Source organism: Lampetra planeri, chromosome 60 (genome assembly GCF_965212315.1).
Source record: "Lampetra planeri chromosome 60, kcLamPlan1.2.h2, whole genome shotgun sequence".
Lineage (NCBI taxonomy): Eukaryota > Metazoa > Chordata > Hyperoartia > Petromyzontiformes > Petromyzontidae > Lampetra > Lampetra planeri.
Genome location: NC_136166.1, coordinates 154,457 through 174,862, shown reverse-complemented (window position 1 = coordinate 174,862; position 20,406 = coordinate 154,457). Strand labels below are relative to the sequence as shown.

The window sequence follows — 20,406 nt, the reverse complement described above, 5'->3', positions numbered from 1 at the left end:
GTCCTCTCCGCACCTCCGATTTGCACGGTTGGCTACGTGCGGTGCAGAAGAAGTTCAACACGCAGAGATGATTGCGTCATTTCTCCAAGTTGTTGCTGAAAATGGTCGGCGAAGAGGGGGGGGGGTAAGGGTGGTTGGGAGGGGGGGCGGTGAGTTGCAGTCCTATCACGAAATCGCACTTCTCGGAAAGGAAGCAGAATTAAGCAAGCGATGGCGATAGCGCCATAGGTTGAATTGTTTCCTCTTTGACAAAAACCGCGGGACTGCAGAGTCACCCTCTCTTGAGTGTTGACGCTGCTGCCCGCTGCCGCCACTCCACAACCCTCTCCTCCCGTCGTTCGCCTGCCGTGCGCCGGGCCAGCGCTCGCTCCACATCATCACCCGGGTGAGAAGCTACGCCACAGTCGGTACAACGCCCGGGGAGTGACCCAGCAGCGTCTGTAGCGTGTCGTCTGCAGCTTGACGAGGGATGCGGCACGGCTAGTGTCATTGATGTTTTGCCGGTGAACGAAATCAGTTTCGGTGGCGCGTCCGACGTCGAAACCCTGCTGAAGGCTCAGCAGGGTTTCTTTTTTATTGGGGGACCCTGGATCGTGCTTTGGTGGGTGACCGGCAGCGTGCATGGAAGATCGTGTGATACAGGGTTGGCCCAAAAGTCAGGACACATACGGGTTTTTAATAAAAATTAACTCTTATTATTATTACGTGCTCATGACTGCCGCCAGCACCCAGTGCGTGGTGCGAGTACGGTCGGATTACCCCCAGAAAACAAACCGGCGGCGTCGGGAGACCTTCATCTAGCAGTGGATTGGCGGAATGACTCGATTGAATGTGCATGACTAGTCCTACAATAACTGTGAATATTAACAAAGAGCATGCAGCTAAATGTAGCTGTGTGTGTACTATAAATATAGAGATATGGCAGGTCAACTCACCCTCAAATGAGTACCTGGTGTAGTGGTGTGTAAACATCGCCGCTGGGGAGACAAAGCCGGCCGGGTTTGACGCTGGCCTCCCACCCCATTCGCGTGCCGTGCCGGCATTCAGAGGTGCTACTCGCTACCAGCACTTGTCCCAACAGTATATTGAGGCTATACGGGGGATTTATTTCCCTTTATATCTGCCGGTTATCTGTCAGTCAACCCATGGCACCTGGGTCTGTCCCTTGACCCCGTCCGTGCCAGCGAGCCTTCGACACGTCACGTGGCCTCAAGAATGCACCTAGCCTGGCACGAGCGCAGTCGTCGACGTCACAATCACTTCGTAGTGAATGGCAGCTGCTGCTGCTGTTGTTGTGTCGGTGGCATTTGGAGCAGGGGCGGTTTCTTCATTAGGGCGATTGGGTGACGCACCACCAATGTCATTCAACCACAGAGTCACGCTAGCCGTCACTGTGCCTCTGGATATAGTCCAATCAGCGACATGTCACGTTTTGTGGAGTACCGCCTCTTTTTGGGCGATTTCACTCCGGCTGAGAATCGCCCCGAGTGGCCCCATAGACTTACATTCAAAGATGTTTTTTTTCGAACGGGGGGCGCTGCAATGCATTCTCTATGGCTTCCGGGAGGGCTCGCACTAACGTGCTTACGTCATCATACGTAAGCACGTTTCAGTCAACAATTTTATTTGTCGCCACCTAGTGGAATCTTTAATAAAAGAAACTTGAGTGGATTGTATTAATAGTGAGTATAGAAACAAACAAGATGTATTGTAAGAGTCACTTTATTTTTCATTAATATTAAAGAAGTGAAGTTGCCTTTACATGCTTAAGCTGTTAATTTATCCTTTGCATGGGTGGACCTTATCCTTATAAATCATCCAGACATTTGCCCCCCCTGAGAGATTTAGCAGGAGCCGCCACTGATTTGGAGGAATGGAAATATTTCTTGTTCACGTGCACGGACGTGACTTGGCCTTCATAGTCCAGCAGTGTGTCAACCACGGCTCACGGTGATGGTGGTGGTGATCGTGGTGATGGTGATGATGGTGGTGAAGGTGATGGTGATGATGGTGGTGAAGGTGATGATGATGGTGATGGTGATGATGGTGGTGATGATAGTGGTGATGATGGTGGTGATCGTGGTGGTGGTGATGATGGTGGTGAAGGTGATGATGATGGTGGTGGTGATGGTGATGATGGTGGTGATGATAGTGGTGATGATGGTGGTGATCGTGGTGATGATGGTGGTGAAGGTGATGATGATGGTGATGATGGTGGTGATGATAGTGGTGATGATGGTGGTGATCGTGGTGATGGTGATGATGGTGGTGAAGGTGATGATGATGGTGGTGGTGGTGGTGATGGTGATGATGGTGGTGATGATAGTGGTGATGATGGTGGTGATGGTAATGAAGGTGGTGGTGGTGATGGTGATAATGGTGGTGATGATCGTGATGATGGTGGTGAAGGTGATGATGATGGTGATGATGGTGGTGAAGGTGGTGCAGCGTGGCGTGTGGTTGGTAAGGCCGCGAACACCAGCCGAGTGTAGGTGAGCTGGTGGTGCAAAGTGCTCCGTTCTCAAACACGTTCTGACATAGGAGGAGAGAGGTTGGAGAGTGCGTCGAGGGGAGTAGAGTGAGATAAGAAGGGAGATGTGGGAGAGTGCGTGGAGGGGAGTAGAGTGAGATGAGAGGGGAGAGGTAGGAGAGTGAGTTGAGAGAGGAGAGGTGGGAGAGTGCATGGAGGGGAGTAGAGTGAGGAGAGAGGGGAGAGGTAGGAGAGAGCGTGGTGGGGAGTAGAGTGAGAGGGGAGAGGTAGGAGAGTGCGTGGAGGGGAGTGGCGTGAGATGAGAGGGGAGAGGTAGGAGAGTGAGATGAGAGAGGAGAGGTAGGAGAGTGAGTTGAGAGGAGAGTAGAGTGAGATGAGAGGGGAGAGGAGAGTAGAGTGAGATGAGAGGGGAGACGTTGGCACGGGCTAGTCCCTGGATGATCTTGCAGGCGCTGGGTGAACGCAGCTCCCTCTCTGTGACCTCACCCTGCCTCGCCACGTGCAGGTCCCAGACACTGCCGGTCGACGCGTTGAGGGGGGTTCTTGCGATGTGCGCCCTCGCCCTGCTGCTGCTGCTGCTGCTTCTGCCGCACGAGGTCCCGGGTGAGTTTCTGTGCACGTGAAGGGGCAGGGCTGGCGAAGGGAATGGGTGTTCGAGCCATCGCCACCACCACCACCACCATTGACCGTCACGTGGCACGTGCGTGAAACTGTGATTGGTCGTTACGGCCTTTGTGACGTAAACCGCTTGCTCGGGCGTGAAACCACCAGGCCCCTTCGCCCTCTCACACAGGTCACGACATCCTTGAAGGAGGGGCCAAACTTACGGTCTCATCATCACCAGCGCCATGCGCCACCACCACCACCACCTCCACCATCTGGTTTCAGGGTTTCCCCTTTGTCAGTGGCCTCTGGGTTGCCACTCCGAGGCCTGTCTCAGAGGGTTCACAACGGCCGCGGCCGACCCGACCACTCAGGGCTTCGCTTCAAATGCTGGTTGCTGCCGCCTTCCCAAGCGCGAGAGAATCGATGGACTGAATCGCCCCCACTGACGCAATGGACTGTTAACCGATGCGTACGTACGTAGAGTTGAGCTTTTTTCTCACCGTACGTGGCCAAGGGGCCGTCCATAAATGACGTCACGCACCTGGGGGGGGGGGGGGGTCAGACATTTGTGACGATGTGTTACGAGGGGGGGGGGGGTTGAGAAATGTGACGTCACATCAAAATGCGCAACTTTAAATAAATGTAGAATTGTTATAACAACACTAACTGTTATAACACTCCTACAACATCAGAGTGCAGCGCTACATTAAATACGCACTACAATGACAATAGTCTAAAGCGATTTGAAGCATGTTTTATTTTCAAAATGGAAATATGGTTTGGGGGGGGGGGGCAGAGCTTAGTGACGTCACATTTGAGGGGAGGTCTGACTTTTTGTGACGCCGTGTGACGAGGGGGGGGGCCAAAAATCGTCCAAAATCGCGCGACATCATTTATGAACGGCCCTCAACCGGAAATAGATTCTGAGGCCACGAATATCACCGGATGAGCCTGAAAATAAATCAGAGAACCACGGGGCCGTCTTTGCGATCCCACAACAGTGGGGACAAAGGTCTCTTCCGTGAAAGTAAAAAAAAAAAAATCTTCGTCGATTTAAATGTTTCTTCCAGGCACAGAATCTCCCCCGGCGGTTTGGATGAAGGCCACTTTGACAAATCCCGCTGCAGCTCATACGGACGACCGTGGACGCGGTCGGCCCTCTCCGCCGGCGTCGATGAACCATCGCCACCAGCACGGCGGTAATCGCTTGTCGCGGTCGCTTCGGATATTTGACTCGCTGGGACCGCGCTCCGTCGCTGCGTTTGGCCTCGTTTCTCGGTGGCAGGGCTAAGGGTGCAGAGGCGCTGCTTCTGTGGCCGTCTGGAACGCTCTTCCTTCCAATATTAGGAAGCCAATGGGAGCTTCGCATTTTTAAATCATCATCATCATCTAGATTGACAAACTCATTCCTTGAGAACTGATTCTTGTGTTTAGATTGTTGTCCTTCCCCCGCGCCTCCTTTTAGCGACGTTGGCTACGTACGGTGCGAAAGAACATCAACATACAAACTGTTGTTTCTATTTTAGCACGTCAGGCCCACTGAGCTATTTAGTTATTTTTCAGGAGCGACCTGCCCACAAACGATAGCCCAATTAAGTGGCTTATCAAGTGAAAATGTATACTCTAAACGCGTGACGTTGATTCTAAATGTGGAGAGAAAAATCCACACGGCAACGGGGGAGAACATGCAACCTCCAAATATACAGGTTTGTACACACACGCGTGTCGGTTCGTACGCACACACGTGTCGGTTCGTACGCACACGCGTGTCGGTTCGTACGCACGTGTCGGCTCGTACACACACACACGTGCCGGTTCATACGCACACACGTGTCGATTCGTACACACACACACGTGCCGGTTCATACGCACACACGTGTCGATTCGTACACACACGCGTGTTGGTTCGTACGCACACACGCGTGTCGGTTCGTACACCGGCAGCAACAATGATACCGGGGCGGCCGCACGAGTGATACCAACCACAACCTCTCGGCAAACGCGCCCCACCACGCGGCGATGTCACCACCAGCCCCAGATTTGGACGTGAAAAACGAAGACGATGACGACGAAGTTGAGGAGGAGAAGTTGGACGAGGCGGGCTACGACTATGGCTCTGCTGATGGTTTCAAAGTCCGAACGGACCTTCCTTCAGAGGGTCCCAAAGCAGCTCACGTGCCCTCGTCGCATCCCACACGGAACTCCTCTTACAAACCAGCTCCAGCTGACGGTGGGTATCATTCTACTGCTGCTGCTGCTGGTGATGATACTTGTGGGGAGCGGTGGTGCAGCGGTTAGCGCTACGCTGCGCTCCGAACCCCGGCTACCTGAGTTCGATTCACCGCTCACGGCCAACAACCGCTGACGATTATCTGAACCGGTCCTGGGCCTCCCCTAGGTCGACTCAGTCTTAAAATGAGTACCCGGTGCGGTGTGTAGTAAACATCGCCACTGGGGAGACAAAGGCCACTCACCCCCTTCGTGTGCCGTGCCAGCCTTCATAGGCGCGTCTACTCCGCTAACAACAATTTGGGCTGTCCGGGTGAATCTTTGTCTTTCTGAGTCTCTTGTGTTGTTGTATCGTCTGGCGCTGTGCCCGCAAAGATGGTGGCAGCTGCTGGGGGACTGGCTCCTGCAGGGCCGGCATCGCCACCTTCGTGGCGATCTCCTGCTTCACGCTCCTCTTCCTCCTCGTCTCCGTCACCTTCTGGAGGAGGTGGCTCTGCTTCGGCAACGAAGGTGGCGCGCTTCCCTCGGGCAGTCCCCACTGCAGCTCCACAAGCGACACATTCGGACGAAGGCTGGAATCCTGCCGCCACGGTGGCTTGGAGATGTTAACTCCCTCGCCTGGTGTGCAGGAGGTCGTGGGTTCGGGGATACCTGAGTGGTGGGCGGGGCTACCTGAGTGATGAGCGGTGGCTACGTCACTAGTGGGCGGGGTTACTTGAGTGGTGGGCGGGGCTACGTGCGTAGTGGGCGGGGCTACCAGAGTCATGGCGGGGGGGGGGCTACCTGCGCGATGGGCGGGGCTACCTGAGTGATGAGCGGTGGCTACGTCACTAGTGGGCGGGGTTACTTGAGTGGTGGGCGGGGCTACGTGGGTAGTGGGCGGGGCTACCAGAGTAATGGCGGGGGGGGCTACCTGAGTGGTGTGCGGTGGCTACCTGAGTGGTGGGCGGGGCTATCTGAGTGGTGGGCGGGGCTACCTGAGTGGTGGGCGGGGCTACCTGAGTGGTGTGCGGTGGCTACGTCACTAGTGGGCGGGGCTACCTGAGTGGTGGGCGGGGCTCGTAGTCGAGTGGGCGTGTCCATGTGAGGCAGAGGGAGGGGCTTGCCAGCTGACCGTGTCCAGGTTGAGCCGTCCATGAATTCGGCCGCTTTAGAAGTCCGTTCAGAAATTCGTTTTTTTATTTTTCACGAAATTATCGAACGATGAATTTCCTTCGCTTTGTTTTTGCGCCAGGGAGCTGCGCCGCTTGGAAGCATCGAGGAACAATGGTTGTGTAGCGCGTGGGGACGACGACACCTCTCCATTCATCCCACGTCACTCAGGTACCCGCACACAGACAAAGATCCCCGACCCCCGTGTAGCCTTTAGAGGTTGTTGGGGCAAGTGCTGTTAGCGAATAGCACCTACGAACGCCGGTGACGGCGGCCAGCACCCCGCCTCGGTCACCTTTGTCTCTCCAGGATGATGTTTGCCCGCCGTACTACAAACCTGTCAACCCCTTCTCAGTGCCCCACCTTATTACAGACCAAGTCAGACCTTATTGGTCACCCCGTGCCCCTTATACATCTCAACGTTCATCCCACAAAGTCCCATCACAAGGGAGAAACACAAACAAAGAGACATGTTTGTGCCCGTATTGAAACGGCTGAACGCCGTATGGAGCTGAAAACTCAATTTCCCTGTACAAGAATACGGGGTAAACCGTACGCGTTGACAGGTATGGTACCAGGTACTAATTTAAGGCTACATAAACCTAGGGGACAGCCCAGGATCAGTCCAGATAATCGCCGTGAGCGTCAATCACGACGGTGAATAATCGTCGAAATTGTTGTGGGCGCGTGCCGTGGAGATCCGCGGACGAAACTGCACGTTGGAAAGTGTGACGGGAATCCACGCAAAGGCACGATTTTTCTTCCTCGCTTTTGTTTTTGCAGGTCACGAGTGTGAGCGACGCTGGAGAGAGAAGGGGGGGGCACGGTGCCCCCCACCCAACGCGTCGTCGGATAACGTTCTTGCACTCGCGGTCACGCACGCACACACGCACGTACTCCTGTACGGACACACGCAAGCACACACAGACAAACACGCGCACGAGTACACACATGCACGCACACGTACAGACACACGCACAGACACACGCACGCACACATACGCACACGCACGCACACGCACGCACACGCACGCACACGCACGCACCCACAAGCACACGCAAAGACAAACACGCACACACGCACGCACCTCCGATTAGCTTCAAATCTAAAGTTGAACATAGTATTCACGGTAAAGTTATTTTCCTGGAAAGTCTCACGACTGAGTCTCAAGATTCGAATTCACGAGGGTCTTGCCTTGGGATGTTTGGCACCTTCCATATTTAAATTAAATGCTAAAAAACTCTTTTTAATTTCACCAGGTAATGCCCACGAAAGCTATAGAGCTCTTCTTTTTGAACTGGCCAGAAATTATATCTCAACGAAGTGGTTTGTCATGTGGAAATGTATAGCAGCCAAATACTCTAAACGCGTGATGTTTATTCTAAATGTGGAGGGAAAACCCGGAGGACCCGGATACAATTCAACGCGACCCAGGGAGAGAGACACGCAAACTCCAAATATGCAGCAGCAGGCATCGTCCGGGTCGGGATCGAACCCACGACCTCCTGTAGACCAGGCGAGGTAGTCAACATCTCACCACGGGGAGAGAGAGAGACACGCAAACTCCAAATGTACAGCAGTCGTCAGGGTCGGGATCGAACCCACGACCTCCTGTAGACCAGGCGAGGTAGTCAACATCTCCGAGCCACCAAATGGTGCTGGAGAAAACCCAGCGTACAAAGTGGATGACGCTCAAAAGGTCTGCAGGGATGTGTTTATTTAACCACGTGTCTGTCCTGTCATCGCTGAGCCACCCTGGCGCTTTAATCTTGATGGTTAAAAGTTAAATTGTGTATTTAGGTAACAAAAAAGCGATGTGGATCTTGTGATCATTATGGTCTTCATCAGAATTGGCCACGGTCTATTCACTCCTTCCTCCACACCGGTACCATTGCTCATGGCGAGACTGCAATTGTGTAATCCGTTTCGCGTCCGTGGTTTGGTCGGAGCTAATCTTATCACTCCACAATACCTCGTTTCGCGGGGGGGGGGGGGGGGGGGAATTATGCAAGGTGTAAAGTTAATCTAACGATATGCTAAATATGGCAGGTGGTGGCGGAAGCGGTTTTGCGCAGCGGTTCGTGCACTGCGCCGGGAAAAAACCTCACACGCACGAACCTCTGATGAGCGCGGTGGGTGCTACGCGCGAGAGAAGTCCAACGTGCAGACGCGCGCGCACGTACGAGGAGGGGCAGAAGGGAGCTGGCGCGGAGGAGCGGCGTCGGTTTTCACAGCGGGCCGCGGTGGGGGAGAGGGGGAGGGATTCAGAGTTGGGGGGGGGGGCACATAGGAGTCACGTGGTTTATGGGAGGTTTGAGCTGGTTTAGAGAGAGAGAGATGAGTAGATGAGAGATGTTCAGGGTGGGGGGTGGCTCACACCGAAGTCAAGTGGTTTACGGAAGGTTTTAACTTTTATATACTGTACACTATATATAAATATCATGGGACCTCCTTTGCCAGTACCAACATGTGAGAATAGGGTTCCCCTTTTTATCTGGCAACAAAACAGCTTTGTTAAGTTGTTAAAACACCAAACTGAAACCTTTTACAAGGAATCATGTCTGCATTAACCACAATGCTTGTGGTCAAAATGCAAACAAAAAACATACTCTGGTAATATGATGGCATTGTCTTTGAAACTGATTGGTCCACAACAAAGACAGCTTTCTTTTGAACCTCGTCCTCTGGTCTACGGGCAACACAAACAATGTTTGTGTCTCTTTGTTTGTGTTTCTACCTTGTGATGGGACTTTGTGGGATGAACGTTGAGATTTATAAAGGGCACGGGGTGACTAGTAATGGTCTGAAGCGGTCTCTAATAAGGTAGAGGCACTGATAAGGGGTTGACAGGCATGCGAACTCCGACTATACAGCAGTCGTCAATGTCGGGATCGAACCCACCGACCTCCTGTATACCAGGCGAGGTAGTTAACATCTCCGAGCCACCGTGATGATGATGATGCGAGATTTTTAGGGCACGGGGGTGACCAATATGCAATTGAGTCGTCACACATTGCATGCAATGCACAGCAAGTTCAGAAAACATCGCCCCCTACCGCCGGGCAGCAGACGAACGATTATTATCTGAACCGGTCGGCTGACCCTCCCCTAGGTCGACTCAGCCTCAAATGAGTAGCTGGTGCGGTGTGTAGCAAGGCCGTAGCCATGGAGTCAACATTGGGGGGGACCAAATCTTCCAGGGGGTCTGGGGGTCCCCCCCCAGAAAAAAAATCTAAATTTGAAAACGTATTTCCTGCCTAAAATATTAAAAAAATTCACTAACACATGGGATAGTCTTTTTTTATTTATTTTGTACAATAATGTCTAATAGTGTATTGTATCACATTGCTCTGTTTTTTCTTTTTTTACCTTTTCTTGTTTCATTGTTTGTAATGGCAGAGATTAGGGATGAATAAAGTACAACCATAACCACAATCATATAAACAGCAATCTATGCATTGTTATATGAAGACACGTCCAGATATTGTGGCCAAGGTTTAGCAAATTATTATTTTCATTTACATGGCATAGCAAATTTTTTTTATAGCAATATATTGGGGAGGGGGACATTTTGAGCATATTTGAATATTGGGGTGGGGGGGGGTGTGTCGTCGTCCCCCCATATATATTATGACGGCCTTAGTGTGTAGTGAAATCGCCACTGGGGAGACAAAGGCGGCCGGGACGTGGTTGCTGGCCACCCCCACGCGTGCCACAGTGCCGGCACTTGCGCCAACAGCCTGGTAAAGGCTACACGGGGGATATTTGTCCTTGCGTAGCTCAGGAAGCGTGCCCGTGGTCCATCTGTGAGGAAGTTGATAAGCGTTGGCAGCAGATTTGCGGCGAACAATTGTATATTTATTTTGTATTGTAAGTGTTTATAAAGGCGCAGCAGATCCAACAAAGGGCTTTCACAGTTCCGTACAGAAAGTAAAAAAAAAGCATTTGTAGTTTACTGAACATATCCTAGGAAATAAGAACGAGGGGGGTTTTAGCGGCTTTCTAAACGGGCAGGAATCTCAGCGGAGAGCGTTCCAAATCTGGGGCGCGACAAAAGGCGCTGGAAAAGGGCCGAGCCCCGAAACGTTTAATGTTGTCCCGAAAAGCGGTGACCGACAAGCGGCGCGAGTGACGAATTCTTGAACCGATCCTCGGGTCCCTCCCCCCCCCACCGCCCCCCCTTAGGTCGACTCAGCCTAAAATGAGTGCCCGGTGCGGCGTGTTGTTAAACGTTGCCACTCGGGGGGGGTCCAGGCTCGCTCGTCGTCATGTGCCGGTTCCGGCGGCCTTCAAAGGCGCCGCTGCTATTCGACAACGGCGCTTGCCCCCGCACGGTCTTCGTAGCCCGGGATGGGCAGCAGTTTCCGCAGTAGCAGCCCAGGAAGGGCAGCCCGGGCTGGGCAGCCCAGGAAGGGCAGCCTGGAGTGGGCTGTAAAAGCGTGGTCGAGTTTATCGGTCAAATAAATGTTGGAGGCGATTGCTTGAGCGCGTGCTTTGTGAGTTCAAGCACCGCCATTTTAACTGCACCTCAGGTTCAGGCCAATCGGTTTCAAGGACCACGTGTTGTACATTTGTGTGTGTGTGTGATCTTGGTATCACAATAAATGTGTGGTGAATGCAGACTTGATGTATTTACCTAATTGATGTGTATTTGGTGAATTGCTTGAGGTGCGCCGATGTGTCGTGGCATTTTAAAGCTCTGATTAAAGTAATAATCATTATTGGATTTCCATGAGAACTGGTGAAATCGTGAATCTGTTGTTAGCTACGCTCGCTTGCCCGGGCAGAGCCCTCGCTTACTCTGAAGACTCCTCTTCTTTGCAGCAAGGTCCTGACAAAGTGTTCGCAGTCGTGGGAGGGTGGAAGATGATTTCCTGTGCACCTACGTACGGTGCGAAAGAGGTTCAACGTACATAGCCCTCAGCCCATACGGCTTACTCCGTATTCCTTATTGGTCACCCCGTGTCCCTCATAAATCTCAACGTTCATCCCACAAAGTCCCATCACGAGGGAGAAACACAAAGACATTTGTTTGTGCCCGTATAGAAACGGCTGTACGCCGTGTGGACCTGAAAACTCAATTTCCCTGTACAAGAACACGGGGTAAACCGTGATGGGTTGACAGCTGTGATGATGATGATGATGAGACATCGTCTCTGGCTGAGTTGTGGGATGTCTGTGCAAGCCGGCCGGATGTATCGGCTGCGCCCTGGTCCACTCCCCGAGACAGATTTGCACGAATAAGGTTTTTATTCCTTCTTCCAATTCCTGTTTTAAATAATTAATTGTCTGTGTAATGACGAATTGAGATGGCACTTTATTGAAGACACTTCACTTGACATCAGGCGGAGACTCCATTGCAACAGCCCCGAGTCTCCCACGCATCTCCCTTGTATACCGACCGAGGCCACGCCCCCCTTCTCGATCATTCTCGCCAACTCTGGACGCTCGCTCCACCGGCAGACTCCACCGTCCTCTTCCGTCGCCTGACCACGCCCCCTTCTCGATCATTCCCGTAGCCACCAGTCCCTTCGCATTCACAGCTGACTCCCCTGTCACTACCTCCCGTGGCCACCAGTCCCTTCGCATTCACAACTGACTCCCCTGTCACTACCTCCCGTGGCCACCAGTCCCTTCGCACTCACAGCTGACTCCCCTGTCCTTACCTCCCGTGGCCACCAGTCCCTTCGCACTCACAACTGACTCCCCTGTCACTACCTCCCGTGGCCACCAGTCCCTTCGCACTCACAGCTGACTCCCCTGTCCTTACCTCCCGTGGCCACCAGTCCCTTCGCACTCACAACTGACTCCCCTGTCATTACCTCCCGTGGCCACCAGTCCCTTCGCACTCACAGCTGACTCCCCTGTCATTACCTCCCGTGGCCACCAGTCCCTTCGCATTCACAACTGATTCACCTGTCATTACCTCCCATGGCCACCTCTACCGCCACTTTCGGCACGTGCCCTTGTCCTGGCTTCACCCGGGATTGTTCGTCCACAATGTTGCCCCTGGGGAAGAAGAAAAAAAAACACCAAATCTGTTCAATCTTCCCAGGACGTGAGAAGTGCCGGTGGTTTTTATTTCGTCACCGTAATGACACCGCTCGAGACGATGCATTTACACGTTCGTATTCATGCACCGTATGTGGAACTTCTTTCGCGCCGTACGTCGCCGACCGTGCTAATCGTCTTGTGGCACCGTGAAATATTTCTCCATCCATGGTGTTGCCCTGGGTGGGGGGTGTGGGGTTTGTTCCTTTGTAAATCAGACGTAGGCAACCCTGAACCCCAGGGCCGCCCCGAGCGTGTGGTGGCTGGGCAGCCCAGGTGGTCACCCCACGCTCGCGCTCAAGAGGACCTCGACCCCCAGATTCACCGGCTCTGTCAAACTCGCCGATCTCGTGGTTTGGCTGTGAGGTTCACTCCGAGGATTCTTCTCGTGAGCGCGTGGTGCATTGGCAGCGAGAACATTTCCACGAAACCGAGAATTGGGCAACGCGGGTTGCCGGCATGTGGCCGCCGCAAAATTGACACACGGAGGAAGCGAGCCGGAGCGACACCACCACCACCACCCCCGCCCCGCCCCGCCAGCGATTTTCTGAGATTCGTTAGCGACCAAACGCAGCCCGTCGCAAACCAAGTCGGCTACTCGGTCCGCAGCGGTCGCAGAGCCTCTCTCCCCACCTCGTCTCAGCCGCGATGATCGCGCGGATGGAAGATGTCGCCCTGCTGCTGGCCACGTCCTTGTTGAGCTGCTGGCAGAATGGTGAGGACTGTGTGTGTGTACGTGTGCGTGTGTGTGTGTACGTGTGCGCGTGTGTGTCTGTGTACGTGTGTTTTCTCATTTCTAGTTCAACAATCGAGGGCTTGCGTGCGCTGGGGAGCTCAATGCCCCGGCGTCTGAAAGCGCCTCCCAACCATCACGCCTCGTCCCCTAGGGGACCCCCCCCCCCCCACTAATGGCAGCTGTCCCTGTGCAGCACAAGGTGGAGGTGTACAGGGCACGCGTGTGTGTGTACATTGTACGTGCGTTGAACTTCGTTCGCACAGGTACGTAGCCAACCGTGCCAATCGGAGGTGCGGGAAGGGGGGAAGGACAACAAGCTAAACACAGAAAGCAGTTCTAAAGGAACGAGTTCGTCAATCCGGGTGATGTTTTAAAAGGGTGTGTCTCCAGCGGCTTCCCAACATCGGCAGGAAGAGCGTTCCAGACGGCCGCAGAAGCGCATCTGAAAGCGCCGCGCGACAATATGCAAGAGGTCGTGGGTTGGATCCTGACCCTGACGAAGCCTGCTGCTGTGTATTTGGAGTTTGCGTGTCTCTCTCTCTCATCATCATCACGGTGGCTAAGATATGTTAACTACCTCGCCTGGTACGGAAGAGGTCGTGGGTTGGATCCTGACCCTGACGAAGCCTGCTGCTGTGTATTTGGAGTTTGCGTGTCTCTCTCCCTCCTCATCATCATCTCGGTGGCTAAGAGATGTTAACTACCTCGCCTGGTACGGAAGATGTCGTGGGTTGGATCCTGACCCTGACGCCTGCTGTATATTTGGAGTTTGCGTGTCTCTCTCTCTCCGTCGTGAGATGTTAACTACCTCGCCTGGTATGCAGGAGGTCGTGGGTTCAGTCCTGACCCTGACTAAGCCTGCTGTATATTTGGAGTTTGCGTGTCTCTCTCTCTCTCTCATCGTCATCACGGTGGCTAGGAGATGTTAACTACCTCGCCTGGTACGCAGGAGGTCGTGGGTTGGATTCTGACCGTGACGACGCCTGCTGCTGTGTATTTGGAGTTTGCGTGTCTCTCCCGTTGTCCCTTGCATGTTAGAAACGCGCGTTTCGAGGTATCAATGTCCACGCGGCGGTGAGCTGTCGTTTGTGGCCTGGTCGCTTCTGAATGAGAGCTCCGTAGCTCTGCGTCGCCTTGCGTGGTGAGATAAAAATGAAGAGTTTAGTTTTAAATAATAAATTACATGACAGGTGACGTTTTGGGATGTGGTCCTTCTTCGTTGCACATGATGGAGAAGTGAAAACACCCACGGATGCATCCGTATATGAGCAATGCTAGTCTATGGGCTGTGTTAGTCTATGGGTAGTGTTGAGTCTATGGGCAGTGTTAGTCTATGGGCAATGTCAGTCTATGGTGCAATGTCAGTCTATGGGTAATGCTAGTCTATGGGCAATGGTAGTCTATGGGCAATGTCAGTATATGGGCAATGCTAGTCTATGGTGCAATGTCAGTCTATGGGTAATGCTAGTCTATGGGCAATGTTAGTCTATGGGCAATGTCAGTCTATGGGCAATGTCAGTCTATGGGCAATGCTAGTCTATGGGCAATGATAGTCTATGGGCAATGCTAGTCTATGGGCAATGTTAGTATATAAACAATGCTAGTCTATGGGCAATGTGAGTCTATGGGCAATGTTAGTCTATGGGCAATGTTAGTCTATGGGCAATGCTAGTCTATGGGTAATGTTAGTCTATGGGCAATGTTAGTCTATGGGCAATGCTAGTCTATGGGCAATGCTAGTCTATGGGCAATGTTAGTCTATGGGCAATGTTAGTCTTTGGGCAATGTTAGTCTATGGGCAATGCTAGTCTATGGGCAATGCTAGTATATATATAAAAACAATGCTAGTCTATGGGCAATGCTAGTCTATGGACAATGCTAGTCTATGGGCAATGCTAGTCTATGGGCAATGCTAGTCTATGGGCAATGCTAGTCTATATAAACAATGCTCGTCTATGGCGAGCCGAGCCAACTCAAGCCGAGCCAGCCGCCGGCCCACGGGGATGAGAACGCTCACGTTGTGTCCCCCCCCCACAGCCTACTTCCTCCAGATGGTGGTGAAGATGCGCAGGAAGTACAACATCAAGCATCCCTTCGTGACGGGCAACACCGAGCTGGAGATCGTCTACAGGGCCAAGTGAGCCACCCCCCACCACCACCACTCCACTACCGCCTCCGTCTGCCCCCCCCACCTCCCAACCTCTGCTCTTAGCTCATTATAACAGTGCAGTCTGTTCTCCTATAAAGCTGTCGTTGCGTTCCCGTTGTGGAATAATCGCGTTGTGATGAGTGATAACACGTGGATGTAGGGAGTACAGCACAGCCCGCGATAACACGTGTGTGTGCGTGCGTAGCCAAAACCTGCAAGACTACTACCCCATCTTCCTGGTGACGATGTGGACCGCCGGCCTCTTCACCAGCTCTGGTGCGACCTCCCGACGAGCCCTGACCACCCACAGGGGCACCGAGGCCACGTGCCACACACACCACGACACCACGTGACCACGTGTCACACACACCACGCACACGACACCACGTGACCCACCTGCCACAAACACCACGACACCACGTGACCCACCTGCCACACACACCACGACACCACGTGACCCACCTACCACAAACACCACGACACCACGTGACCCACCTGCCACACACACCACGACACCACGTGACCCACGTGACCCACCTACCACACACACCACGCACACGACACCACGTGGAGGGGTGGGGAACCTTTTTTCTGCCAAGGTCTATTTGGATATTTAGAACATCATTCGCGGGCCATACAACATTATCAACTTCAAAATTAGCCCGTTATATTTGGTCAAACGTTTAATTAACTCGCCCCTAATGCGATGGCTGGAACTGCTTCTCTTTGGTGAGGCGTGATGATGTTAGCTGGTATTGACGATGTTGCTGCTACTCGCAACTGCTTTTCCAGGTTTGCTCCTAGATGTATTGAATTTCGAGTCCCGCCTGCTGTTGCCTTGGCATGGCCACACCAAATGATTTCGCGGGCATTGTACGGCCCGCGGGCCAGACGTTCCCCACCCCTGAGTCGTACGGCAACGCAGTCCGTGCCGGTGTCGTACCAACCCCATGCCCGTGCAAGGGACGTCGCGTCAATGTGTTCTTTTTGCTTGTCGCTTGAGTGATTCGTCTTCGCTTTCCGGATGCTTCGCACTCCGATCGTGTGTTTTGTACCGTTTGTGGTCGTGACCTTCTGACCCGCCCCCCTGCCCCTTCACGTAGCTCATCGGATTCCTCCGGTAGAAATCAAAGTTCCCACTCTGGTTCCATCGTCGCGTTCGCCGCCGTTGTCCGCGGCCGTTCGTGAGTGGGAATCGAACTCGGATCCGGAACCGGGTTCGCAGCTCGGCGCGCTAACCACTGCGCCGCCGCTCCACCGGATCGCTGCGTCGAATGCGTCGCATGCGTCGCGTTGACTGTGAATGGAGGTGGAGCAGAGACTGATTTGGGGAGCGGTGGTGCAGCGGTTAGCGCTACGCTGCGCTACTGAACCCGGCGACGCGAGTTCGATTCCCGCTCACGGCAAACACCGCCGGTGGCGATGATCTGAACCCGTCCTGGGCCTCGCTAAGGTCGACTCTGCCTCAAATGAGCACCTGGTGCGGTGTGTAGCAATCATCGCCACTGGGGAGACAAAGGCGGCCGGGGGTGGTGCTGGCCACCCACCCCCTCGTGTGCCGACCCGACCTTCATAGGTGCTACTCGCTAACAGCACTTGCCCCAACAGTCTGTTAAGGCTACACGGGGGATCTTCATATTTGTTTGCTGGGATTGATGGAAACGTTCATGATGTCCTCCACGTGTTACAAAGCTGACAATTCTCAATAACGTCTTCATTATTATTATATGCCTCCTTGTTTGGTCCCGAGTAAACACGCCAAAGTTGGCACCAACCACATGCCACCAACGTTGGCCAACGTTGGCCCAACTTTGGTGGCATGTGGTTGGTGCCAACGTTGGGGGCATGTGGTTGGTGCCAACGTTGGGGGCATGTGGTTGGCGCCAACTTTGCGTGTTTCCTGTCTGCAGCCGCCGCCGCCTTCATCGGCCTCATGTACATCGTGGCGCGCTACAAGTACTTCAAGGGCTACATGGGAACGGACAACAAGCGGTGAGCGTGCGACACCGCGGCCCCCAACGCACGATCGCCCCAACGTCGGGTCAACGTTGCGGCCGACGTTAAACTCGACGTTCAACGGACGTCAACCCACGTGCCAACGCAAATGACAGCTCAACGGAGCGGCGTATCGTCACCGGTTGGGAATGTTTAACAGCGGCCGCATACTCACTCCTTAGACACGCGGCGTTGATTCTAAATGTGGGAGGGGAAAACCGGGAGAAGAACCCGGAGAAAATCTACGTAACCACCGAGAGAGAGAGACACGCAAACTACAAATATACAGCAGCAGGCGTCAAAGAGGATCGAACCCACGACCTCCTGTAGACCAGGCGAGGTAGTCAACATCTCACCACGGAGAGAGAGAGACACGCAAACTACAATATACAGCAGCAGGCGTCAGAGTCGGGATCGAACCCACGACCTCCTGTAGACCAGGCGAGGTAGTTAACATCTCACCACGGAGAGAGAGAGACACGCAAACTCAAAATATACAGCAGTAGGCATCGTCAGGGTCGGGATCGAACCCACGACCTCCTGTAGACCAGGCGAGGTAGTTAACATCTCACCACGGAGAGAGAGAGACACGCAAACTCAAAATATACAGCAGTAGGCATCGTCAGGGTCGGGATCGAACCCACGACCTCCTGTAGACCAGGCGAGGGAGTTAACATCTCATAGCCACCGCGGCTCACTGCGGTGAACTCATTGGAGGGGGGGGGGGGTATTGAAGTAACTGGACCCCCCCCCCCCATTGTTTTCACAAAACTGCGAGCGCGCCGGGAGTTGGAATCGAACCCGGCCCCCGCTGCCGCCGTGCCACGTGACCGTTGCGTCACAGCGGGAGCTGTCCCTGGGCACGTGGCGAATGATCATGGTCATGATAATCATTTCGACGACGATGATGATGATGTCATCGTGATTATGATTGCACCATCATCATTACGTGTCGGATTTAGCGAAAAAGTCAACGAGCCCACAGGCGGGGAGGCAAAGCTGAGGGCTGCTCGACAGCCCTGGCCCAGACAGGCAGAGGAGGAGGCCTTGAGGTGTTGTGGATATGTTTAGTAGTGTAGTTAATAGTGTAGTGTATAGTGTATAGTAGTGTAGTGTATAGTGTATAATAGTGTAGTGTATAGTGTAGTGTGTATAGTAGGGTAGTGTATAGTGTAGTGTATAGTAGTGTAGTGTATAGTAGTGTAGTGTATAGTGTAGTGTATTGTAGTGTAGTGTATAGTAGTGTAGTGTATAGTAGTGTAGTATATAGTGTAGTGTATAGTAGTGTAGTGTATAATGTAGTGTATCAGATGCCTTGAGATGTTTCTTCAAAGTCCGAGTGTCGTCATCTCCTCCTCCTCCGTCTTCTTGTTGCAGAGTCCCCGGCTATTTCCTGGCCAAGCGGTTGATGTTCTCGCTCTCGGCTCTCTCCGCCGTTGGGCTGCTCAACTTCGCCCTGTGGTGGTACTACCAAGTCAGCCTCCTCGACCACCTGAACCTCGTGGCCAAGGCAGCCTCGGCCCTGCTGCTCTTTGTATGAACGTGGCCTCGACCACGTGGCCTCGACCACGTGGCCTCGACCACGTGGCCTCGACCACGTGGCCTCGACCACGTGGCCTCGACCACGTGGCCTCGACCACGTGGCCTCGACCACGTGGCCTCGACCACGTGGTCGAGTTGCAGAGGTCAGGGCGCTGAGACGCCAACGGGGAGGGCCCGGGTTCGAATCTGGGCGATTGCCTGCGATTAAGGGGCCGTTCGTAAATGACGTCACGCACCTGGGGTGGGGGGGGGGTCAGACATTTGTGACGATGTGTGACGAGGGGGGGGGGGTTTAAGAAATGTGACGTCACATCAAAATGCGCAACTTTAAATAAATATAGTAGGTAGGTAAAAAAATTAAATTAATAAAAGTAAAATAAAAATAAAATAATTTTACTTTTATAAATTTAAATTTAATTTTTTTACCTACGTGACTTTACCGAAAAAACCTAAGAATATGAATCATTGCAGTCACGAAAGCTTCAAATCTAAAATATAGACAACACGTTCTACTTAATTAAACAGACTTTTTAATAAACGTTTTCTCCTACAACATCAGAGTGCAGTGCCACATTAATTACGCACTACAATGACAATAGTTTAAAGCGATTTGAAGCATGTTTTATTTGGGGGGGGGGGGGGCAGAGGTTTGTGACGTCACATTTGAGGGGGGGGTCTGATTTTTTGTGACGCCGTGTGACGAGGGGGGGGTCAAAAATCGTTAAAAATCGCGTGACGTCATTTATGGAGGCCCCTAAGCCGGCTTCTCAAATTGATAGTGAGTTCATGACCTCGGCCTGGTCACGAGTGACTGCACACAACAACAAACAACAACAAACAACAACAACAAACAACAACAAACAACAACAACAAACAACAACAAACAACAACAACAAACAACAACAAACAACAACAAACAACAACAAACAACAACAACAACATATTCGGTGAAATGTAGCCGTGCACTAAATTTGGCTAAATTCCAGCTCTGAGAATGAACAATATCGACAGATTCGACTCTCACGCGACGAACATGACAACATGCACGTGGGCAAGTGCTGCCCTCTGCTGTATGGAGCAGGGATCTCAGACGTAGCTCCTTGGTGTCCACTTCCACTGGCCGCTCTCCGACACGGGAGGAGTGGTGTAACTGCTCTGCGAAAGTTCCAAAAGGTCAAACAATAGAATAATACAATGTAATAATACAAGATAACAATACAATGTAACAAGACAAACAATATAGCAATACAATAGAAGAATAAAATATAACAATACAATGTAATAATACAAGATAACAATAAAATGTAACAGCACAAACGATATAACAATGCAATAGAAGAATGAAATATAACAATACAATGTGATAATACAAGATAACAATACAATGTAACAAGACAAACAAACAAAACAACAATAGATAACATCTAAGCAAATATATATTTAAAGGAATAAAAT

At 52.5% G+C, this 20,406-nt stretch overlaps 2 protein-coding genes across 3 annotated transcripts; both read left to right on the top strand.

Annotated features, from left to right (window-relative positions):
• Positions 1-247: 247 nt before the first annotated feature.
• LOC144736346 (uncharacterized) lies at positions 248-11,216 on the top strand. Its single transcript, XM_078619014.1, has 7 exons — positions 248-385; positions 2,997-3,094; positions 4,168-4,296; positions 5,130-5,327; positions 5,702-5,836; positions 6,561-6,649; positions 7,262-11,216. The coding sequence occupies exons 2-6, from the start codon at positions 3,040-3,042 to the stop codon at positions 6,602-6,604; spliced, it is 561 nt and encodes a 186-aa protein (XP_078475140.1). The 5' UTR covers positions 248-385; positions 2,997-3,039; the 3' UTR covers positions 6,605-6,649; positions 7,262-11,216.
• A 1,860-nt stretch (positions 11,217-13,076) lies between these two features.
• Positions 13,077-19,209, top strand: LOC144736317 (microsomal glutathione S-transferase 2-like). 2 transcript variants are annotated; one of them, XM_078618973.1, is made up of 6 exons: positions 13,077-13,244; positions 15,303-15,402; positions 15,620-15,690; positions 17,325-17,406; positions 18,787-18,956; positions 19,069-19,209. In XM_078618973.1, exons 1-5 carry the CDS (start codon positions 13,178-13,180, stop codon positions 18,947-18,949), a joined length of 483 nt encoding a protein of 160 aa, XP_078475099.1. In that variant the 5' UTR covers positions 13,077-13,177; the 3' UTR covers positions 18,950-18,956; positions 19,069-19,209. The 2 variants fall into 2 exon arrangements, with proteins under 2 accessions (XP_078475099.1, XP_078475098.1); XM_078618972.1 differs by having other exon boundaries at positions 18,787-18,970.
• Positions 19,210-20,406: the final 1,197 nt, after the last annotated feature.